The sequence below is a fragment of the Oncorhynchus tshawytscha genome, linkage group LG13 (assembly GCF_018296145.1).
Source record: "Oncorhynchus tshawytscha isolate Ot180627B linkage group LG13, Otsh_v2.0, whole genome shotgun sequence".
NCBI classification, from domain to species: Eukaryota; Metazoa; Chordata; class Actinopteri; order Salmoniformes; family Salmonidae; genus Oncorhynchus; species Oncorhynchus tshawytscha.
The window spans coordinates 14,161,290-14,185,522 of record NC_056441.1 but is presented as its reverse complement, the minus strand read 5'-3'; the positions used below and the strand labels follow the sequence as shown (position 1 = coordinate 14,185,522).

The window sequence follows — 24,233 nt, the reverse complement described above, 5'->3', positions numbered from 1 at the left end:
TTCACATCGGTTACACTCACCCCCATTTTGACCTCCTTCTTTTCCGCAGCAACCAGTGATCTGGGTCAACAGCATCAATGTAACAGTATAGCTTCCGTCCCTCTCCTCGCCCCTACCTGGGCTCGAACCAGGGACTCTCTGCACACATCGACAACAGACACCCACGAAGCATCATTACCCATCGCACCACAAAAGCCACGGCTCTTGCAGAGCAAGGGGAACAACTACTTCAAGGCCTCAGAGCGAGTGACATCACCAATTGAAACGCTATTAGTGCGCACCACCGCTAACTAGCTAGCCATTTCACATCGGTTACACCAAGTGTCAGCTGGAGTGATGTAAAGCCTGCCACCATTGGACTCTGGAGCAGTGGGAACGCGTTCTCTGGAGTGATGAATCATGCTTCACCATCTGGCAGTCCGATGGACGTATCTGGGTTTGGATGATGGCAGGAGAACGCTACCAGCCCCAATGTATACTGCCAACTGTAAAGTTTGGTTTTGGTGGAGGAGGAATAATGGTCTGGGGCTGTTTTTCATAGTTCGGGCTAGGCCCTTTAGTTCCAGTGAAGGGAAATATTAACGATATAGCACACAAGGACATTCTAGACAATTCTGTCCTTTGGGGAAGGCCCTTTCCTGTTTCAGCATGACAATGCCCATGTGCACAAAGCAAGGTCCATACAGAAATAGTTTGTTGAGATTGGTGTGGAAGAACGTGACTGGCCTGACCTCAACCTAATTAAACACCTTTGGGATGAATTGCAACGCCAACTGCGAACCAGGCCTAATCACCCAACATCAGTGCCAAACCTCACTAATGCGCTTGTGGCTGAATTGATACAAGTCCCTGCAGCAATGTTCCAACATCTAGTGGAAAGCTTTCCCAGAAGAGTGGAGGCTGCCGTAATGGTGTTCAACGACCAGGTGTCCACATACTTTTGGTCATGTACTGTATCCGGCTACACTTGACAACCCCTCTTGCATGTTTGAAACCCTGTCTCTCTGCTAAACAGAAAGCCCATTAAATCAACTTTGCCTGTCAGGCGGCTGATGCTTACACAAGAGCTTGCTCCATCCATCCACCCCTCCTCTGAGTCCCCCACCCTCCCGCTCCCTCTCTGTCTTCCTTTTTCCGCATTTCTTTTGCTGCTCCCACTCGTGCGCGCTCTGAGTAGCAGCAGACAGCGCTAAATAAGTGAAGCCTTTTCAGAGGCAATAAGGCAGCCGCAGCAGCAGCATCGTCTGTAGCTAGCACACACACACTGACAGTCGCGCGGGCTGTTAGAACGCCGACGCTATCTGGTCTCGCGCACTCAGGACGCGCTGCAATCAAGATTACTTTGAATATTCTCTATTTAGGCTCTCCAGAACAATTTCCCTATTCTCTTCGACCTTAATAGGTTATATATTGTAGTGCGCTGGCACGGATGTTCTATTAGGCTACTCTGCCGTCTCTTGATGGTGAAAATACTCGGGAGGTGAATTTGTATCCAACTGTCAACGAGAGTGGATGACTCTGGTCGACCGCTGTCATCTTGAAGTTGTCTTTTTGAGCATCCTACGGACTGTGAATTGTGATGTTCTTGTGCCATTTTCGCGCTGCTTCACCAGGTTGAGAGGATAGTGTTTGAGTTGGAGAGATTTTAACGCGGAAACCTTGTGCATCACGGAGACCAGGAGGAGAGGTACCGTCAGCGCCAATAACACCTGCAACAGAACGCGTCTCCGTTTCTTCCATATATGGTGCAACACCAAAACTGGAACCTTGGAATAATCCTACAGAAAACCTGTCATCGAGAATAAATCTGTTTTAAATTCGCTGTGATAGGCTACAATCGGGTCGAGGTTGCTCGCTGCTATTGAACCCCCTACCTAGGCTACATTTGCTGTTTTACTGTTTGGACCATTTGAATAGGCTACTATATTCTCCTCTCGGCTCGGACGCCCCTGAATTTGCGATGCTTGGGCTGTGAGAGCTGGGTGGGATCTTATTTGGTCGTCCTGCACGCCACAGTAGCATGGCACCGTCGCGAAGGCACTGCGGATGGGAGATGACGCCTCTGTCGGGATGCCTGCTCCTGTCCATCTTGGCGTTTCAACCTGTGCTAGCCAAGGTCTGCAATGACTATACGAGGCACGGTCAGGACAACAGCTGGTTCTCGGGGGATGATGAGAAGTTGCCCATCATGGTGCTCATGCCGATGAACGAGTCGGCGCTGATGAGCAGCATTAGTCAGGGCATCGAGCCCGCTGTCCAACTGGCCATCCAGCACATACGAGAGTCACAGAATTACAAGTTTTCACTCATCACCAAAATCTACGACACCGAGGTAAACTCATTCACCCACTCTGCCCCATGTCCTTGGTAGCATAGGCTACATGTGCTTTCGCTTTGGGCTTCAGGGGCAGATAAAACGTTTCATATCGCTTTGGTTGTTCGCGCGCGCGCGCGTGTGTGTGTGTCTGTGTGTGTGTGTGTGTGTGTTAAAGGGGGTGTAGCCTACACTGCCCGGCAGGCAGCGCTCACAGGCAGCGCTTCCATTTGGAAATGGTTGGTAGGCCTACATCTGCGCATTGTTCCACAACTTGTTTTTATTTTTGTATAATGCCTGGATATTGTCTGTTGTTGCATTATTTTTCGCCTGCAACGTTAGGTTACTGTTGCATTAACACAGGAGCATACACTATCGGAAGTTGTCATTACATTTTGTTGTCTTTAAATGTTGACACATTTTGTCATCCTCAATTCATGAGCAAAAGGGCCGTTTTAGCTTAATTTGCGGTGGTTGGAGTAGGTGCCGCGCAGGTGCAACAAGCTCGTGATCAAATAACAATATTCCATAATCTCTGCTTTTTTATTTAACCTTTATTTAACTAGGCAAGTCAATTAAGAACAAATTCTTATTTCCAACGATGGCCTACCCCGGCCAAACCTGAACGGGATGATGCGGGACTCCCAATCACGGCCGGTTGTGATACAACCTGGAATCGAACCAGGATCTGTAGTGACGCTTCTAGCACTGAGATGCCGTGGCTTAGACCACTGTGCCACTCAGTAGACCAATGTAATTTTAAAACTAACCCTAATATTAACCCTAACGTAACCACACTGCTACTCTTACGCCTAACCCTAACCTTAAAATAAGACTAAAAAGCTATTTTTCGTTTTCATTAATTTTTACATTAGGCTATAGCCAATTTGGACTTTGTGGCTGTGGTAACTAGCGGAAACCAGTCATTATAGCAGTGATGCAGGATGTAATTGTTGTCACAATTAGGGAAAGGAGGATACCTAGTCAGTTGTACAACTGAATGCCTTCAACTGAAATGTGTCTTCCATATTTAACACAACCCCTCTGAATCAGAGAGGTGCGGGAGATGCCTTAATTGATCAGGGGCAGAACCACAGATTTTTACCTTGTCAGCTCAGTACAGGAAGTGGTGGAAAAAGTACCCAATTGTCATACTTGAGTAAAAATATAGATACCTTAATAGAAAATGACTCAAGTCTCCCAGTAAAATCCCCTGGTCTCCCAGTAAAATTCTACTTGAGTAAAAGTATTTGGTTTTAAATATACTTTGGTTTGCTTAATATAAAGAATTTGAAATGTTTTATACTCTTACTTTTGATACTTGACTGCACCATTTTCCTGTTTTAAAAAAATGTACGCATAGCCAGGGGCATGCTCCAACACTCATTTACAAACTAAGCATGAGTTAAGTGAGTCCACTAGATCAGAGGCAGTAGGGATGACCAGGGATGTTCTCTTGATCAAGTGAATTAGACATTTTTCCTGTCTTGCTAAGCATCCAAAATGTAATGAGTACTTTTGGGTGTCAGGGAAATGTATTGTGTAAAAAGTACATCATTTTCATTAGGAATGTAGTGAAGTAAAAGTAAAAGTTGTCAAAAGTAAAGTACAGATACCCAAAAATATGACTTAAGTAGTATTTTTACTTAATAAGTACTTTACACCAATGTGTACAGAAGCCTGTCAAGATTGATTTAGCTGATGGTTAAATCTGAAATAAACTGAACAAGGTAGGTTATCACTAAACAGCCTGAACGAGTATCTGTGCGGTAGAGCCTCTAACGCCCCAAAATCTCCTATTCAAACTCCCATTCACCAGCTCTGCAAGCATTCCAATGTCAAAATACGTTTGTTGATACACCAGATATAGAGTTTCGCTGAGCAACTATCTTCATTTACTCCCGTTACGGCCACTATATACTTCCAAGAAAGTTCTAAATACAAATGTACTGTACAAGCAACCGAAAACAAGCCTCTTCAGCACCTCTAATGTATTGAGCTGTTTTAATGATTTTTCCACCACCATTTCTCACATAATTAATATCATACAAATTGTAATTAGTAACATATCTACAAAATAGACGATGGACATCCACAAATTAATACATACCATACGAAAAGTAACATATCATACTAAATGGAGTGTCTGGGATTTACGTACAGAATAATACAAAATACTCTGAGACCAGGTTGGGTGCATGGGCATGGCATAGCAGTGATTGATTGAGGAGGCGAGAGAGGTGATATCGAGGATATTATATAAACATCACATTACCTTGTCAACGTAGAAGCAGGTTGAAAGTCAGAGTCCAAAACTGCAGCGCTCACACAAGCTGATTTAATTGATGAGGTTTGCGGTGAATGGTCTCAGGTATCTTCATTGAGGAAACACGTTTGCAAAATGATCGATGTGACTGATTCCGTTATGAACTGATGCAGTTAAAATGACCCAGGAGTTAATTTAAGTGTTCAAGAAACCTCATTACCTGTTTTAACTGATTTGTCAGTCTGTATTCTACAGCTGCCAGCATTTAGCTATTTACTGTACTATTTATTTACTGACTTATAAGACCCATGTCGGTGATAAACGCTATAGTCAGGTTGAAGTGTGGAGGAAGGCTGTCACAGAACACAAAAAATAGGTTGCGTGCTGACTCCCGAATTGCACCCTGTTCCCTATGAAGCACACTGCTTTTTCAAATGCATAAAGGCACAGGTGTTTCCGTGCCGCTGTGAAAAATGTTCAAACAACAGTATAATCTGTCTGACAGCAGCAGGACAGTGATGAGTGGTCACGAATGGCATACAGCATGCACGTCCTGGGATCCACCTCTGCCCATAGGATTAAATATACTACTGACATATCTCCCTTGGTTGAAATATGACCTGTAAACAAGAGGTCAGTTGATCGGTCAGTTGGATATTACTTCTGGGGATGAATGAATGAATGGATGGATGGCTGATTGATGAGTTTAATGGCCAAAAGTGCCCATTGAGTTCAAATTGTAACGTTTTTGTATTCAGAATGTACTAATCAAGAATATAAGATTTTCATATATTTCTCTGGAAATAATAAGTAATAAATATTGTCATGGAGGAGTGATTTAACAGGCTAATGACTTATTTCCTATGAGTGAAAAAGTACAACAAACAAGACAAGGGAAGCATGTGTATTGGTGTTATCAACAGCTGTCAGGATGAAGATTCTTGCCAAGGACAACCATTTACAAGCAGTTGGAAGCCTTTTCTTTCTCACAAATCCTGCCACCGCATGATATTCAACAGACTGTTCAAAAGTGCAATTTACTATCGATGGTCTGTCTAGTAATTATATCATTCTTAGAATAAAACACATGGAAAATAGAAGAACAAGTGAGCATCAGCACGAGACTGAATAAATAGTGTATCTAGTGTAATTGAATGCATGAGAGTATCACTGATTTTATTACTGTCTTTTCTTAATTCTATTCATCATAGATGGACACCTACATTAAATCAAATCAAATCAAATGTATTTGTCACATACACATGGTTAGCAGATGTTAATGCGAGTGTAGTGAAATGCTTGCGCATCTAGTTCCGACCAAGCAGTAATATCTAACAAGTAATATAACCTAACAATTTCACAACAACTACCATACACACACAAGTGTAAAGGAATGAATACGAATATGTACATAAAAATATATGAATGAGTGATGCCCGAACGGCATAGGCAAGATGCAGTAGATGGTATAGAGTACAGTATATACATATGAGATGAGTAATGTAGGGTATGAAAACATTATATAAAGTGGCACCTGTTAGGACGGTGGACACAGTTTAATGGTTATAATTCTTCCAAGAAGATGACTCTGCTGTCCTCGACAGCTTTGAGATGCTAGCTTCATGGTTCTGGTCTGTTTACACTCACCATTTTGTTGAGTGGCGAAGGGAAGGGTGTGTTATGGAATACTATACATTATGGGTTCCTAATTATGTCATCTTCTCTGTCTCTCACACAGATACTTCCATGCATGGGCGTGCATAAACTCAATCTCTCTCTGTCTCTGTCTCTTTGTCTCTGTGTTTTATGCACGCAGTAGGACTGTATGGTATGGTGTGGTGCTGGTGATGGATGCTGCTGGGAATAGGGTTGGATGCTGCTGGGAATAGGGCTGGATGCTGCTGGGGGATAGGGCTGGAAGGCTGAGGACAGGGCTGGATGCTGCTGGGGGATAGAGCTGGATTCTGCTGGGGATGGATGCTACTGGGGATGGATGCTACTGGGAGTAGGGCTGGATGCTGCTGGGAAAAGGGCTGGATGCTTCTGGGAATAGGGCTGGATGCTTCTGGGAATAGGGCTGGATACTTCTGGGAATAGGGCTGGATGCTTCTGGGAATAGGGCTGGATGCTTCTGGGAATAGGGCTGGATGCTTCTGGGAATAGGGCTGGATGCTGCTGGGAATAGGGCTGGATGCTGCTGGGTATAGGGCTGGAGGATGGAAGCTGGAATAGGGCTGGATGCTTCTGGGAATAGGGCTGGATGCTGCTGATGGATGGATGCTGCTGGGAATAGGGCTGGATGCTGCTGGGAATAGGGCTGGATGCTGCTGGGAATAGGGCTGGATGCTGCTGGAAATAGGCTGGATGCTTCTGGGAATAGGGCTGGATGCTGCTGGGAAAAGGATGGAAGCTGCTGGGAATAGGGCTGGATGCTGCTGGGAATAGGGCTGGATGCTGCTGGGGGGCTGGATGCTGCTGAGGACTGCTGCGAGGGCTGGATGCTGCTGGGAATAGGGCTGGATGCTGCTGGGGATGGATGCTGCTGAGGAGGGCTGGACTGCTGGGGAGGATGCTGCTGAGGATGCTGCTGGGAATAGGGCTGGATGCTGCTGGGAACAAGGCTGGATGCTGCTGGGAATAGGGCTGGATGCTGCTGGGAAAAGGGCTGGATGCTGTTGGGAATAGGGCTGGATGCTGCTGGGAATAGGGCTGGATACTTCTGGGAATAGGGCTGATGCTGCTGAATAGGATGGATGCTGCTGGGAATAGGGCTGGATGCTGCTGGGAATAGGGCTGGATGCTGCTGGGGATGGATGCTGCTGAAACAGGGCTGGATGCTGCTGGGGATGGATGCTGCTGAGGACAGGGCTGGATGCTGCTGGGAATAGGGCTGGATGCTGCTGGGAATAAGGCTGGATGCTGCTGGGAATAGGGCTGGATGCTGCTGGGGATAGGGCTGGAAGCTGTTGGGAATCATGGGCTGGATGCTGCTGGGAATAGGGTTGGATGCTTCCAGGGAATAGGGCTGGATGCTGCTGGGAATAGGGCTGGATGCTGCTGGGAATAGGGCTGGATGCTGCTGGGGATGGGCTGGATGCTGCTGCAAATGCTGCTGGGGATAGGGCTGGATGCTGCTGGGGCTGGATGCTGCTGAGGACAGGGCTGGATGCTGCTGGGAATAGGGCTGGATGCTGCTGGGATGGATAGGGCTGGATACTTCTGGGAATAGGGCTGGATGCTGCTGGGGATAGGGCTGGATGCTGCTGGGGCTGGATATGGGGATCATGTCTGGACTGCCCTGGGAACACCTCTGGGTACAGCTGAGGTGCTGTCTGGGAATGTGGTGCGAAGTGTTAGCCGAGGAATGAGGTTGGGTGCTGTGGAATGAGGGCTGGGTGCTGCTGCTCAGCTGGATGCTGCTGGGAATAGGGCTGGATGCTGCTGGGGCTAGGGCTGGATGCTGCTGGGAATAGGGCTGGATGCTGCTGGGAATAGGGCTGGGTGCTGCTGGGAATAGGGCTGGATGCTGCTGGGGATGGGCTGGGAATAGGGCTGGATGCTGGGAATAGGGCTGGATGCTGCTGAGGATGGATGGGTGCTGCTGGGAATAGGGCTGGATGCTTCTGGGAATAGGGCTGGATGCTGCTGGGAATAGGGCTGGATGCTGCTGGGAATAGGGCTGGATGTTGCTGGGGTTAGGGCTGGATGCTGCTGGGAATAGGGCTGGGTGCTGCTGGGGTTAGGGCTGGGTGCTGCTGGGAATAGGGCTGGGTGCTGCTGGGAATAGGGCTGGGTGCTGCTGGGAATAGGGCTGGGTGCTGCTGGGGAGAGGGCTGGGTTCTGCTGGGAATAGGGCTGGATGCTGCTGGGGTAAGGGCTGTATGCTGCTGGGGTTGGATGCTGCTGGGAATAGGGCTGGATGCTGCTGAGGATGGATGCTGCTGCGAATAGGGCTGGATGCTTCTGGGAATAGGGCTGGATGCTGCTGGGAATAGGGCTGGATGCTGCTGGGAATAGGGCTGGATGTTGCTGGGGTTAGGGCTGGATGCTGCTGGGAATAGGGCTGGGTGCTGCTGGGGTTAGGGCTGGGTGCTGCTGGGAATAGGGCTGGGTGCTGCTGGGAATAGGGCTGGGTGCTGCTGGGAATAGGGCTGGGTGCTGCTGGGGAAAGGGCTGGGTTCTGCTGGGAATAGGGCTGGATGCTGCTGGGGAAAGGGCTGGCTGCTGGGGTTGGATGCTGCTGGGGATAGGGCTGGATGCTGCTGGGGAAAGGGCTGTATGGGGGGTTGGATGCTGGATGCTGCTGGGGAATAGGGCTGGATGCTGCTGGGAAAAGGGCTGTATGCTGCTGGGGTTGGATGCTGCTGGGGGTAGGGCTGGATGCTGCTGGGGCTGGATATGGAGATCATGTCCAAACTCCCCTAACACTTCTGAGTACAGCTAAGAGGTGCTGTCTGGCCTGTGGTGCAAAGTGTTAGCCGAGAGAATGAGGATGTAGCCAGAGGATTGAGGGTTTTCTGGTCTGAGCTGCTCAGCAGTCGGCAGCACCGCTGTGTGCTGAGCAGCCATCTTCTAGTAGGAACACAGAGGCTTCATGTCTGAACCACAATACATCTCTTGTGTTCCAAATGGCACCCTATTCCCTATTTAGTGCACTACGTTTGACCAGGGCACATAGTGCACTACTTTTGACCAGAGCCCTATGTAGAGAATAGGGTGCCATTTGTAATACAAGAGATGTACTGTGGTTCAGACATGGAGCTGCAGAGTCAAACACCATGGTAATGCTGCTAGCTCATTGTCACAGGGACCATCATCAGGGACCCCTGGGTAAAAACTCGCTGTAGGGACAGAGGCAGGCAAAGCTGCTCTCTGCTGTTGTCTGTCTCTATGTGTTCACCATACATAACTGAGTATCCATGAACATACTTAAATCTATATGTGTTCACTGTGCATAACTGAGTATCCATGAACATACTTAAATCTATATGTATTCACTGTGCATAACTGAGTATCCATGAACATACTTAAATCTATATGTGTTCACTGTGCATAACTGAGTATCCATGAACATACTTAAATCTATATGTGTTCACTGTGCATAACTGAGTATCCATGAACATACTTATATCTATATGTGTTCACTGTGCATAACTGAGTATCCGTGTACATACTTAAATCTATATGTGTTCACTGTGCATAACTGAGTATCCGTGTACATACTTAAATCTATATGTGTTCACCGTGCATAACTGAGTATCCGTGTACATACATAAATCTATATGTGTTCACCGTGCATAACTGAGTATCCGTGTACATACTTAAATCTATATGTGTTCACCGTGCATAACTGAGTATCCGTGTACATAAATCTATATGTGTTCACCGTGCATAACTGAGTATCCGTGTACATACATAAATCTATATGTGTTCACCGTGCATAACTGAGTATCCGTGTACATACTTAAATCTATATGTATTCACTGTGCATAACCGAGTATCCGTGTACATAAATCTATATGTATTCACTGTGCATAACCGAGTATCCATGCACATAAATTTATACGTATTCACCGTAATGTAAGCACAACTCAGTCTATGTACATACTTTTGTATACAGTATATAGTGTATGTGGACACCCCTTCAAATGAGTGGATTAGGCCATGTCCACCACACCCGTTTCTGACAGATATATAAAATTTAGCACACCGCCATGCAATCTCCATAGACAAACATTGGCGGTAGAATGGCCTTACTGAAGAGCTCAGGGACTTTCAATGTTTACAGGTTAGCCAGGATACCTTTTAGGAAAATTGTATTAATATGTGCATCTCGTCTTACAAGGCAAACCCATCCAGCATTGTTTTCACCTGCAGTGTGAATGATCGCTATTGATTTGAAATCTATATCTTCTGGATTGGAACTGCGGGGTGAATCTGTGGTGACTTTCCGGGGGGGGTAGAGGCTTGGGCTAACAACAGGAGAGGATGAAACAGGAGTGAGACGTCACAGATGGGGGAGACGCACGGAATCTAAATCCCTTCATTAGCCCCACTCAGGAGGAATATGGGGAGATGTGGGCCTGTGACCCAAATGGAACCCTATTCCCTACATAGTGCACCACTTTAGAATACAGTTCTGGTCAACAGTAATACATTATGTCAATAGTTATGTCGGGAATAGGGTGACGTTTGGGATGCGACTTGTGATTTTATACGTCTCACTCCTCTCCCTCTTACAGCGATTCAACCCCTTGTGTTGTCATTCATGGGGATGTAAAAGATATTTAATCTTAAATGTCTGAGTGACAAGGCAGCTGGTGTGTGTTGCTGCTCATTAGAAGCTCCCAGTCTTGGATTTAAAAAAAATTCAACTACCGTATCTGGCTTCCGGGTTAAGCATGCAGGTGTTAATAAGTATTTGATCCTGCTTGTGTAAACCAGATATTCATGTGTTTATTTTTTGTAAGAAGCCATTTTAGTCATGTGATACCACTGGCCTCATGTACAGTGACATTACTTGTGTTTGAAAGATAATCCACAGTACAGCTATAGACTGGCCCTGTGCTTCTGAGAGGAACGAATGCTGTGTGATGTCACATTTCTACACACCTTGCAGGAGCCCCCATGGTGCAACAGTATGTGGTCTTGATATGTTCGACATATACAGTATATGTGTAAGTATTTATAATAAGTATTTTTGTTTCAATTTCCAGGATATTGGGTTTAATTTAAATGATTCTATTTGTAAAGCACATTTCTTACAGAGGAATGAATTTCAAAGTTCTTAACAAATAAAATAAAAGCTGAGAGATTTCTAAATTATGAGAATTAAAATAGTAAAAGAATAATAAGAGTTGTAGTGGCACTTCAAACCGCTCTGAGGTATCTAGAAATCTAGGAAACATTTTTATTTTTGCTCTCTCACATTTTGTGGCTGTACTGTAATAGTCACACATTCACACTTTTCTAAAATCATCCTAAGAATCCTATGTCAGAATAATTTGTTAGGCAGGATAGAGAATATTCGATGGTTCGATTTTGTACAGTTTGTCAGCACATCTAACACTCTCTCTTGTCTGAAACTATTTAAACCTGCAAATTCAAACCAGCTCTCTCCGACGCTCTTCCCGAAGGGGTCTCACATGTACATGCCATATATAATTTAAACATCTCTCGTCCATTAGCCGCTGTAGCCTTGACCCCTGAGAGGTCAACTCTTGTCATGAGAAAGGAAGGTAAGTAGGAAGAGATGCTGGGGAGAAACTGCTGTGAATTGAGGCTGGCACTGTCTATGTCCCAAATGGCACTCTATTCCCTACACAGTGCACTAGGGTGATTCCATACCCGAACAGCCCCCAAAATATTTTGGGTATCTCAGATTGTTCTGGCAATTCTCACATAGAAATGTAATTGGGAGTAAGGATGTTTAACATGCTTTGTATCATTTTAAAATGTATTTTTATCATGATGAAAGTGGCCATTTTATGATCAGCACTCCCACCCTGAGACACTTTATGAATACAGGTCCTGGAGGAGATCTCAACCAATAATAAGAGACAACCTATTCAAGAAGAATAAATTAGCTTCTTTTCAATTCTAATACTGTATGATAACTGCTGGGGCAATTCCATTTACTGATGTTAGAATCAGCAGCTTTCAATTGTATTTCCCTCAATGAGGAATTCTGACTATTAAATCAAATGGTGCTGTACCAAGTCTTTTATTTGATTTAATATTTTTAAGTAGTGTATTAGTGATCTATTACCAGTCTGTTTGGGGAAAACAATCCACATTAACCAATGGTCAATTAATAGGTTACAAACAGAATTATCATTTAATTACCATAGTGAATTATTGTAATGTTTGCTTATGTGTCAATTAATCCCATAATGGATGGGTTGCCAGTTGGCAATTTGACACTAAAATAAAATGTCATTAATTAATTCAAATAAAATGTAATTCATACAGAATACCCTAGTAGGCATTTAATTGGCTACTTCATATGGAGGACCAAAGTACTAATTATAAATACATTAATATATAATTAATAAATAATATTTTTAAATTATTTAAGAATATGTGCTGCATTATTATGAAATATTGTTTTCATAATGTCACTTACTGTTTTTTACATATTTAATTTCATAATAATAGTTGTATTTCCCAATGGCTTTTTTCATTAGAACATTTATAATTTCATAATGGCGCCTTCTGAATGGCTTTTTTCTTTTCATGGCATTTTTCATTTCATCGCCACTAGTTCCATAATCGCAAGAGATATGTCAATCAATGCAAGTGGGCAAGTACAAGTTTTGAGAATGACACAAATATTAATTTTCACAAAGTTTGCTGCTTCAGTGTCTTTAGATATTTTTGTCAGATGTTACTATGGAATACTGAAGTATAATTACAAGCATTTCATAAGTGTCAAAGGCTTTCATTGACAATTACATGAAGTTGATGCAAAGAGTCAATATTTGCAGTGACCACTGCAATCCCCTCTGGCATGCTGTCAATTAACTTCTGGGCCACGTCCTGACTGATGACAGCCCATTCTCACATAATCAATGCTTGGAGCATGTCAGAATTTGTGGGTTTTTGTTTGTCCACCCGCTTCTTGAGGATTGACCACAAGTTCTCAATGGGATTAAGGTCTGGGGAGTTTCCTGGCCATGGACCCAAAATATCGATGTTTTGTTCCCCGAGCCTCTTAGTTATCACTTTTGCCTTATGGCAAGGTGCTCTATCATGCTGGAAAAGGCATTGTTCGTCACCAAACTGTTCCTGGATGGTTAGCAGAAGTTGCTCTCTGAGGATGTGTTGGTACCATTCTTTATTCATGGCTGTGTTCTTAGGCAAAATTGTGAGTGAGCCCACTCCCTTGGCTGAGAAGCAACCCCACACATGAATGGTCTCAGGATGCTTTACTGTTGGCATGACACAGGACTGATGGTAGCGCTCACCTTGTCTTCTCCGGACAAGCTTTTTTTCCGGATGCCCCAAACAATCGGAAAGGGGATTCATCAGAGAAAATGACTTTACCACAGTCCTCAGCAGTCCAATCCCTGTACCTTTTGCAGACTATCAGTCTGTGCCTGATGTTTTTCCTGGAGAGAAGTGGCTTCTTTGCTGCCCTTCTTGACACCAGACCATCCTCCAAAAGTCTTCGCCTCACTGTGCGTGCAGATGGACTCTCACCTGCCTGCTGCCATTCCTGAGCAAGCTCTGTACTGGTGGTGCCCCGATTCTGCAGCTGAATCAACTTTAGGAGACAGAAGCCTTCTTCACAACAATTGAATCGCTCTCCTTGAAGTTCTTAATGATCCGATAAATGGTTAATTTAGGTGCAATCTTACTGGCAGCAATATCCTTTTTGTGCAAAGCAATGATGACGGCATGTGTTTCCTTGCAGGTAACTATGATTGACAGAGGAAAAACAATGATTCCAAGCACCACCCTCCTTTTGAAGCGTCCAGTCTGTTATTCAAACTCAATCAGCATGACAGAGTGATCTCCAGCCCTGTCCTCGTCAACACTCACTCCTGTGTTAACGAGAGAATCACTGACATGATGTCAGCTGGTCCTTTTGTGGCAGGGCTGAAAGTGCTGTGGAAATGTTTTTTGGGATTCAGTTAATTTGCATGGCAAATAGGGACTTTGCAATTAATTGCAATTCATCTGATCACTCTTCATAACATTCTGGAGTATATGCAAATTGCCATTCTACAAACTGAGGCAGCAGACTTTGTGAAAATTTATATTTGTGTCATTCTCAAAACTTTTGGCCACGACTGTAGGTCATTGGTCCAACACTCTGATATAGGTTTGTGGTTTTCATCCATTGTTGAACAGAGTATCTACATCCAAAATAGGGCAACACGAGATCGACTTCAGCGATATCTTTGACTTTAGGCACTATATTTTTTGTTATTATATATTTTTTTAACAGTTACGGAGTTTAATGACTGTCATTGGAGAAAACTGAGGATAGATCAACAACGTTGTAGTTACTCCACAATACTAACCTAAATGACAGAGTAAAAAGAAGGAAACATGTGCAGAGTAAAAAATATTCCAAGACAGGGCCTCCCGAGTCACTACAGATCCGGGCAGGTGTTAAGGAGTGCGGTTTGGCGCGTCATGTTTCGGAGGAAGCATGACTTCACCATTCCCGAGCCCATTGGGGAGTTGCAGAGATGAGACAAGATTGAAATTGGGAGAAAAAGGGGGTAACCCCCCCCAAAGAAAAGTGTCCTAAACATGCATCCTGTTTGCAATAAGGCACTAAAGTAAAACTGCAAAAGATGTGGCAATGAAATTTGCTTAATGTCCTGAATGCAAAGCATTATGTTTGGGCTAATCCAACACAATACATCACTGTACACCACTCTTCATATTTTCAAGCATGGTGAGGACTGCACCATGTTATGTGTATGCTTGTCATTGGCAAGGACTAGGCACAGGCAAAACGCTAGAGGAAAACCTGGTTCATTCTGATTTCCAAAAGACACTGGAAGACAAATTCACCTTTCAGCAGGACAATCATCTAAAACACAAGGCCACTACTTTTGCCTTGTAATTTTGTTCAAGGGCTTTGAACCAATGACCTATCTACTTGACCTTGCCCACTTGCATTGATTGACATATTGCGATTATGGAAAGAGTTGCCATGAAGTGAAAAAGGCCATGATGTAACGATCGTCTGTGGTGGAAAAAGGTGAGGACCAAAGCGTGGCGTGGTAAGTGTTCATATTTTTTATAAAATAACTGAACACTGAACAAAACAACAAACGACAAACGAACAGTCCCGTAAGGTGAATGAAAAAAACACTAAACAGGAAAAAAATCACCCACAAAACACAGGTGGGAAAAGGCTACCTAAGTATGATTCTCAATCAGAGACAACGAACGACACCTGCCTCTGATTGAGAACCAAACCAAAACCACAACATAGAAAAAAGAACATAGACTACCCACCCCAACTCACACCCTGACCAAACTAAAACAAAGACATAACAAAGGAACTAAGGTCAGAACGTGACACATGAAGTGAAAAAGGCCATGAAGTGAAAAAGGTCATGAAGTGAAAAAGGCCATGAAATCTAGAAATACATACTGTGATAAGGTGTCATTATGAAATGTTCTAATGAAAAAGCCACTGGGAAATACTATGTATGATTATTCAATTAAATATGGTAACATTATTTTGAAAAGTGACAATGAAAAATTATTTCACAATAATGCAGCACTTATTCTTTGTAACGGTCGTCGTATGAAGGAGAGGACCAAAGCGCAGCGTGGTAAGTGTCCATCTTGATTTTTAATACGAATAGTGAACACTGAAACAAAAACAATAAAACGACTAACGAACAGTCCTGAACGGTGAAATAAAACACAGAACAGAAAATCAACACCCATGAAACACAAGTGGGAAAAGGCTACCTAAGTATGATTCTCAATCAGAGACAACTAACGACACCTGCCTCTGATTGAGAATCATACCAGGCCAAACGCAAACACAACATAGAAAACGGAACATAGACAACCCACCCAACTCACGCCCTGACCAAACTAAAACAAAGACATAATTAAAGAGCTAAGGTCAGAACGTGACATTCTTGAATCATTTAAAAATAAAATGGTATATTTCATGATGTATATTAAAAAAATCATTTATTTTTCATTGTGAGAATGTGGTATTTGATTATTTATTCATTTTTATATTAATTTATATATAAATCAAAAATGTTGTACTTTGGTCCATAAATTCACAGCTATTTTCTCCGGGTGGTTTTCCAAAAGATGAGCAGTTGAAATGTTTGTGTGTTTGTATTTATGAAAGTGCAGCTTATAATTACAGACCCTTTACTGATTTTGCGTCCCAAATGTCACCCTAATGCCTATGTACTGTAAGTGGAATAAGGTGCCATTTCACATCACTACAACAGGTGCTGTTTAGGGTCCAGTACATTATAACAGGTTATGTGTGTGACTACAGTATTTAGAATTGCCCTAGCAGTTTCTCCACAGGGAACATTGTATCTGTTTTGAGTTAATTGCATTTTCCCCCTCTCTTTTTGTTGTTCGTGTGCGGGAGTAATTGAGAAAATTAGATGTTATCTAGCAAGAGAGACTATATTGCTGTTATCAGCGTCCCTGTTGTGTAGACCTAGTCAAAGGCTAATCGTGTGGACTTAAGGAAATGCTGAATTTGAGTTCAAACATTATTTCTTTGTCTTAAACGACACTCTATCCCTACATAGGACACTGGTCAAAAGTAGTGCACTATATAGGGAGTAAGGTGCCATTAGGGATGCACACTGTAAGAAAAGGCTGTTTGTTCAGGAGGCGTTTAGAATGTAGCGTCTGATTGGGCTTGACCGGAATCGCTGTTGGCAATTTGCTGTTAAATAAGGGGGAAAAAACAATAAGCAGGGATATGTTTGAAAAGACAATATTGTCACTGGCTTTTTGATTTAAATTAATTTCACATTTTTATTTGTGCATGTTATTATTGGAACACTGTTGCTTGTATTGTATTGTTGGTATTGATGCGGTACAGTGGCATCTTCTGAAGCCATTGCCTGTGTCCCAAATGGCACCCTAATGACACTATGTAGGCAATGGGGTGCAATTTGGGACAATGACATTGTGTGTCTGTCTCTTATATTAGCCCACAAATGAGACCCACAGTCATTCTGAAAGGTGCCGGACCGAGCAGCTGGCTGTCATTAACATTAAACAAACATTTGCTTTCTGATTCGCTCACGGCTACCAGGGGCTATAGGGATGATAACTTTTGAGGAATACACTTTAGAGTGGGGATGGGATAGATAGATAGATAGATAGATAGATAGATAGATAGATAGATAGATAGATAGATAGATAGATAGATAGATAGATAGATAGATAGATGGGAAAAGATAGATAGATAGATAGAGATAGATAGATAGATGAGGAGAGAGATAGATGGGGGGGGAGAGAGGATGGGGAGAGGGCTAGATAGAGAGAAATGGTGGGGAGAGGAGAAGATGGGGGGAGATAGATGGGGAGAGAGAGTGGTGGGGAGAGGAGATAGATAGGGGAGAGAGAGTGGTGGGAGAGTAGATAGGGGTGAGAGGGGAGAGAATGGTGGGGAGAGATGGATGGAAAGAGAGAGTGGTGGGGAGAGGAGATAGATAGACAGAGAGAGAATGGTGGGGAGAGGGGATAGATAGAAAGAGAGAGTGGTGGGAGAGCAGATAGATAGACAGAGAGAGAGTGGTGGGGAGAGCAGATAGATAGACAGAGAGAGAGTGCTGGGGAGAGTGGATGGATAGAAAGAGAGAGTGGTGGGAGAGCAGATAGATAGACAGAGAGAGAATGGTGGGGAGAGCAGATGGATGGAAAGAGAGAGTGGTGGGAGGAGATAGATAGACAGAGAGAGTGGTGGGGAGAGGGGATAGATAGACAGAGAGAGTGGTGGGGAGAGCAGATAGATGACAGGGGAGAGTGCTGGGGAGAGTGGATGGATAGAAAGAGAGAGTGGTGGGAGAGCAGATAGATAGACAGAGAGAGAATGGTGGGGAGAGCAGATGGATGGAAAGAGAGAGGAGGGATAGATAGACAGAGAGAGTGGTGGGGAGAGCAGATAGATAGACAGAGAGAGTGCTGGGGAGAGCGGATGGATAGAAAGAGAGAGTGGTGGGGAGAGGGGATAGATAGACAGAGAGAGTGGTGGGGAGAGCAGATGGATAGAAAGAGAGAGTGGTGGGGAGAGCAGATAGATAGACAGAGAGAGTGGTGGGGAGAGCAGATAGATAGACAGAGAGAGTGGTGGGGAGAGCAGATAGATAGACAGAGAGAGTGGTGGGGAGAGGGGATAGATAGACAGAGAGAGTGGTGGGGAGAGCAGATAGATAGACAGAGAGAGTGGTGGGGAGAGCAGATAGATAGACAGAGAGAGTGGTGGGGAGAGCAGATAGATAGACAGAGAGAGTGGTGGGGAGAGGGGATAGATAGACAGAGAGAGTGGTGGGGAGAGGGGATAGAAAGACAGAGAGAGTGACAGGGAGAGCAGATAGATAGACAGAGAGAGTGCTGGGGAGACAGATAGATAGACAGAGAGAGTGGTGGGGAGAGCAGATAGATAGACAGAGAGAGTGGTGGGGAGAGCAGATAGATAGACAGAGAGAGTGGTGGGGAGAGCAGATAGATAGACAGAGAGAGTGGTGGGGAGAGCAGATAGATAGACAGAGAGAGTGGTGGGGAGAGGGGATAGATAGACAGAGAGAGTGGTGGGGAGAGCAGATAGATAGACAGAGAGAGTGGTGGGGAGAGGGGATAGAAAGACAGAGAGAGTGGTGGGGAGAGGGGATAGATAGACAGAGAGAGTGGTGGGGAGAGCAGATAGATAGACAGAGAGAGTGGTGGGGAGAGCAGATAGATAGACAGAGAGAGTGGTGGGGAGAGCAGATAGATAGACAGAGAGAGTGGTGGGGAGAGCAGATAGATAGACAGAGAGAGTGGTGGGGAGAGGGGATAGAAAGACAGAGAGAGTGGTGGGGAGAGGGGATAGATAGACAGAGAGAGTGGTGGGGAGAGCAGATAGATAGACAGAGAGAGTGGTGGGGAGAGCAGATAGATAGACAGAGAGAGTGGTGGGGAGAGCAGATAGATAGACAGAGAGAGTGGTGGGGAGAGCAGATAGATAGACAGAGAGAGTGGTGGGGAGAGCAGATAGATAGACAGAGAGAGTGGTGGGGATTGCAGATAGACAGAGAGCTGTTCGTTATGTGTAAATAATCCTTTCTACTGTAGTTTTTAAAAGATTTAACATTAGCCATGGAGAACTGCAAATATTTTTGCTACTGCTCTCAATAACATTCAGATGGGTGGGGTTGATGGTATCCAAAATGAAATGATGAAATATACAGACCACAAATTCCAATTGGCTATACTTAAACTGTTTAACATCATCATCAGCTCTGGCATATTCCCCAATATTTGGAACTAACGACTGATCACCCCAATCCACAAAAGTAGAGACAAATCTGACCCCAATAACTACCATGGAATATGCGTAAACAGTAACCTTGGGAAAATCCTCTGCATTATCATTAACAGCAGACTCTTACATTTCCTCAATGAAAACAATGTACTGAGAAAATGTCAAATGGGCTTTTCACCAAATTACCGTACGGCAGACCACATATTCACCCTACACACCCTAATTGACAAACAAACAAACCAAAACAAAGTCAAAGTCTTCTCATGCTTTGTTGATTGAAATGGAATGATGCCCTGCTATACAAAATGATGGAGTGGTGTTGGGTGAAAAACATACGACATTCTAAAATTGATGTACACAAACAAGTGTGCGGTTGAAATTGGCAAAAAGACAAACATTTCTTTCCACAGGACTAGGGGGTGAGACATGGTTGCAGCTTAAACCCAGCCTCTTCAACATATATATCAACAAATTGGTGAGGGCACTAAAACAGTCTGCAGCACCCAGCCTCACCCTACTAGAATCTGAAGTCTAATGTTTACTGATTTCTGATAAGTTGGTGCATCTGTCCCCAACAAAGGAGGGCCTACAGCAGCACGTAGATCTTCTGTACAGATTCTGTCAGACATGGGCCCTGACAGTAAATCTCAGTAAGACAAAAAAGGTCCAGTTGCCAGGACCACAAATTCAAATTCCATCTAGACACCGTTGCCCTAAAGCACACAAACTATACATACCTTGGCCATAACATCAGTGCCACAGGTAACTTTCACAAAGCTGTAAATGATCTGAGAGACAAGGCTAGAAGGGCCTTCAAGGCAGAGCTGGTCCTGGGGCTCTGTTCACAAACAGAACCCACAGAGCCCTAGGACAGCAGCACAGTTAGACCCAACCAAATCATGAGGAAACAAAACAGATAATAACTTGACACATTGGAAAGAAATGACAAAAAACAGCAAACTAGAATGCTATTTGGCCCAAAACAGAGAGTACACAGTGGCAGCATACCTGACCACTGGGACTGACCCAAAATTATGTAAATCTTTGACTATGTACAGACTCAGTGAGCATAGCCTTCCTATTGAAAAAGGCCACCATAGTCAGACCTGGCTCTCAAGAGACACTGTCCACAAAATGAGGTGGAAACTGAGCTGAGAGACAGACAGAGAGGTAAGTTTGTCTCGGGTTTCCGCACTGCTCTCCAAACTGTTTGCCTTGCTGTTGTCGGCTCTGGCTTGTGATCATGTGTTTCAAAAGCTTCCATCGATCGCTGCCCCAGCCATTTACGCAATAAGTTAACACATTGAATGTTTACTCTGCTAAGCTGGTTTCAATGTAGAGGGACCAAACAGATCTCTTTTTCTCAGTTGTAAGCACAAATTTAGAAAAGATACAACCTAGATTTCATCAAGGCCTATAATAGATACAGTGCCTTCGGAAAGTATTCAGACCCCTTGACCTTTTCCACATTTTGTTTAAATTACAGCATCATTCAAATATGCATTTATATATTTTTATGATCTCATAAATCTACACACAATACCCGATAATGACAAAACAAAAACACGTTTTTAAAAATGTTTGCTAATTTATTCAATATAAAGTCTGAAATTTCACATTTACATAAGAATTTAGACCCTTTACTCAGTACTTTGTTGAAGCACCTTTGGCAGCGATTATAAATCAAATCAAATCAAAACAAATAAAATTTTCTCTTATAGCATTGAGTCTTCGTGGGTATGATGCTACAAGCTTGGCACACCTTTATTTGGGAGTTTATTCCATTCTTCTCTGCAGATCCTCTCAAGCACAGCTATTTTTAGTTTTCTCCAGAGATGTTTGAACAGGTTCAAGTCTGGGCTTTAGCTGGGCCACTCAAGGACATTCAGAGACTTGTCCCGAAGCCACTCCTGTGTTGTCTTGGCTGTGTGCTTAGAGTCTTTGTCCTGTTGGAAGGTGAACCTTCTCCTAGTCTGAGGTCCTGAGCACTCAGGAGCAGGTTTTCATCAAGGATCTCTCTGTACTTTGCTACATTCATCTTTGCCTCAAGCCTGACTAGTCTCCCAGTCCCTGCCGCTGAAAAACATCCCCACAGCCTGATGCTGCCAGCACCATGTTTCACCGTAGGGATGGTGCCAGGTTTCCGCCAGACATAAGCATTATGGTATTCAGGCCAAAGAGTTCAATCTTGGTTTTGTCAAAGCATAGAATCTTGTTTCTCATGGTCTGAGAGTCTGTAGGTGCCTTTTGGCAAACTCCAAGCGGGCTGTCATGTGTCTTTTACTGAGGAGTGGCTTCTGTCTGACCACTCTACTATAAGGCCTGATTGGTGGAGTGCTGCAGAGATGGTTGTCCTTCTGGAAGATTCTCCCACCTCCACAGAGGAACTCTAGAGCTCTGTCAAAATCCCCATCGGGTTTTTGGTTGTAATGTCGTCTCTGTGTAGCTGGTGTAGAGGAGTCAGACGCAGGACAGCAGATATGAGTAAATAAACATATTTTACTCAAGATAGACAAATACAATACAAAAATAAGCGAGCCCACATAAACAGACCGTATTACATAAAAACAATCACTCACAAACAAACATGGGGGAACAGAGGGTTAAATAAGGAACAAGTAATTGGGGAATTGAAACCAGGTGTGTAAGACAAAGACAAAACAAAAGGAAAATAAAAAGTGGATCGGCGATGGCTAGAAGGCTGGTGACGTCGACCGCCGAACGCCGCCCGAACAAGGAGAGGGACCGAATTCGGAGGAAGTCATGACATTGGTCAACTCCCAGACCAAGGCCCTTCTTCCCAGACTGCTCAGTTTAGGCCTGAGGCCAGCTCTGGGAAGAGTTTTGGTGGTTCCAAACTTCTTTCATTAAGAATGATGGAGATCACTGTGTTCTTGGGGACATTCAATGCTGCAGAAATGTTTTGGTACACTTCCCCAGATCTGTGCCTTGACACAATCCTGCCTCGGAGCTCTACGGACAATTTCTTCGACCACATGGCTTGGTTCTTGCTCTAACATGCACTGTCAACTGTGGGACCTTATAAAGACAAGTGTGTGCCTTTCCAAATCATGTCTAATCAATATACTTTTTCTAGGATGATAAATGAAAACAGGATGCACTTGATCTCAATTTCAAGTCTCATAGCAAAGGGTCTGAATACTTACAGTGGGGAGAACAAATATTTGATACACTGCCGATTTTGCAGGTTTTCCAACTTACAAAGCATGTAGAGGTCTGTAATTTATATCATAGGTACATTTCAACTGTGAGAGGCGGAATCTAAAACAAAAATCCAGAAAATCACATTGTATGATTTTTAAGTAATTAATTAGCATTTTATTGCATGACATAAGTATTTGATCACCTACCAACCAGTAAGAATTCCGGCTCTCACAGACCTGTTAGTTTTTCTTTAAGAAGCCCTCCTGTTCTCCACTCATTACCTGTATTAACTGCACCTGTTTGAACTCGTTACCTGTATAAAAGACACCTGTCCACACACTCAATCAAACAGACTCCTACCTCTCCACAATGGCCAAGGCCTGAGAGCTGTGTAAGGACATCAGGGATAAAATTGTAGACCTGCACAAGGCTGGGATGAGCTACAGGACAATAGGCAAGCAGCTTGGTGAGAAGGCAACAACTGTTGGCGTAATTATTAGAAAATGGAAGAAGTTCAAGTTGGCGGTCAATCACCCTCGGTCTGGGGCTCCATGCAAGATCTCACCTCGTGGGGCATCAATGATTATGAGGAAGATGAGGGATCAGCCCAGAACTACACGGCAGGACCTGGTCAATAACCTGAAGAGAGTTGGGACCACAATCTCAAAGAAAACCATTAGTAACACAATGCCGTCATGGATTAAAATCCTGCAGCGCATGCAAGGTCCCCCTGCTCAAGCCAGTGCATGTCCAGGCCCGTCTGAAGTTTGCCAATGACTATCTGGATGATCCAGAGGAGGAATGGGAGAAGGTCATGTGGTCTGATGAGACAAAAATAGAGCTTTTTGGTCTAAACTCCACTCGCCGTGTTTGGAGGAAGAAGAAGGATGAGTACAACCCCAAGAACACCATCCCAACCGTGAAGCAAGGAGGTGGAAACATCATTCTTTGGGGATGCTTTTCTGAAAAGGGGACAGGACGACTGCACCGTATTGAGGGGAGGATGGATGGAGCCATGTATCGCGAGATATTGGCCAACAACCTCCTTCCCTCAGTAAGAGCATTGAAGATGGGTCGTGGCTGGGTCTTCCAGCATGACAACGACCTGAAACACACAGCTAGGGCAACTAAGGAGTGGCTCCGTAAGAAGCATCTCAAGGTCCTGGAGTGGCCTAGCCAGTCTCCAGACCTGAACCCAATAGAAAATCTTTGGAGGGAGCTGAAAGTCCGTATTGCCCAGCGACGGCCCCGAAACCTGAAGGATCTGGAGAAGGTCTGTATGGAGGAGTGGGCCAAAATCCCTGCTACAGTGTGTGCAAACCTGGTCAAGAACTACAGGAAACGTATGATCTCTGTAATTGTACACAGAGGTTTCTGTACCAAATATTAAGTTTTGCTTTTCTGATGTATCAAATACTTGTGTCATGCAATAAAATGCAAATGAATTACTAAAAAATCATACAATGTGATTTTCTGGATTTTTGTTTTAGATTCCG

At 44.1% G+C, this 24,233-nt stretch overlaps 1 protein-coding gene across 1 annotated transcript in view; it reads left to right on the top strand.

Moving 5' to 3' along the window:
- The first annotated feature begins 1,218 nt into the window (after positions 1 to 1,218).
- gabbr2 (gamma-aminobutyric acid (GABA) B receptor, 2) overlaps positions 1,219 to 24,233 on the top strand; it is a 395,696-nt gene continuing 372,681 nt past the window's right edge. Inside the window, exon 1 of the mRNA XM_042295213.1 lies at positions 1,219 to 2,332. Within this exon, the coding sequence (XP_042151147.1) occupies positions 2,021 to 2,332 (312 nt within the window). The 5' untranslated portion in view covers positions 1,219 to 2,020. The remainder of the gene's footprint in view (positions 2,333 to 24,233) is intronic.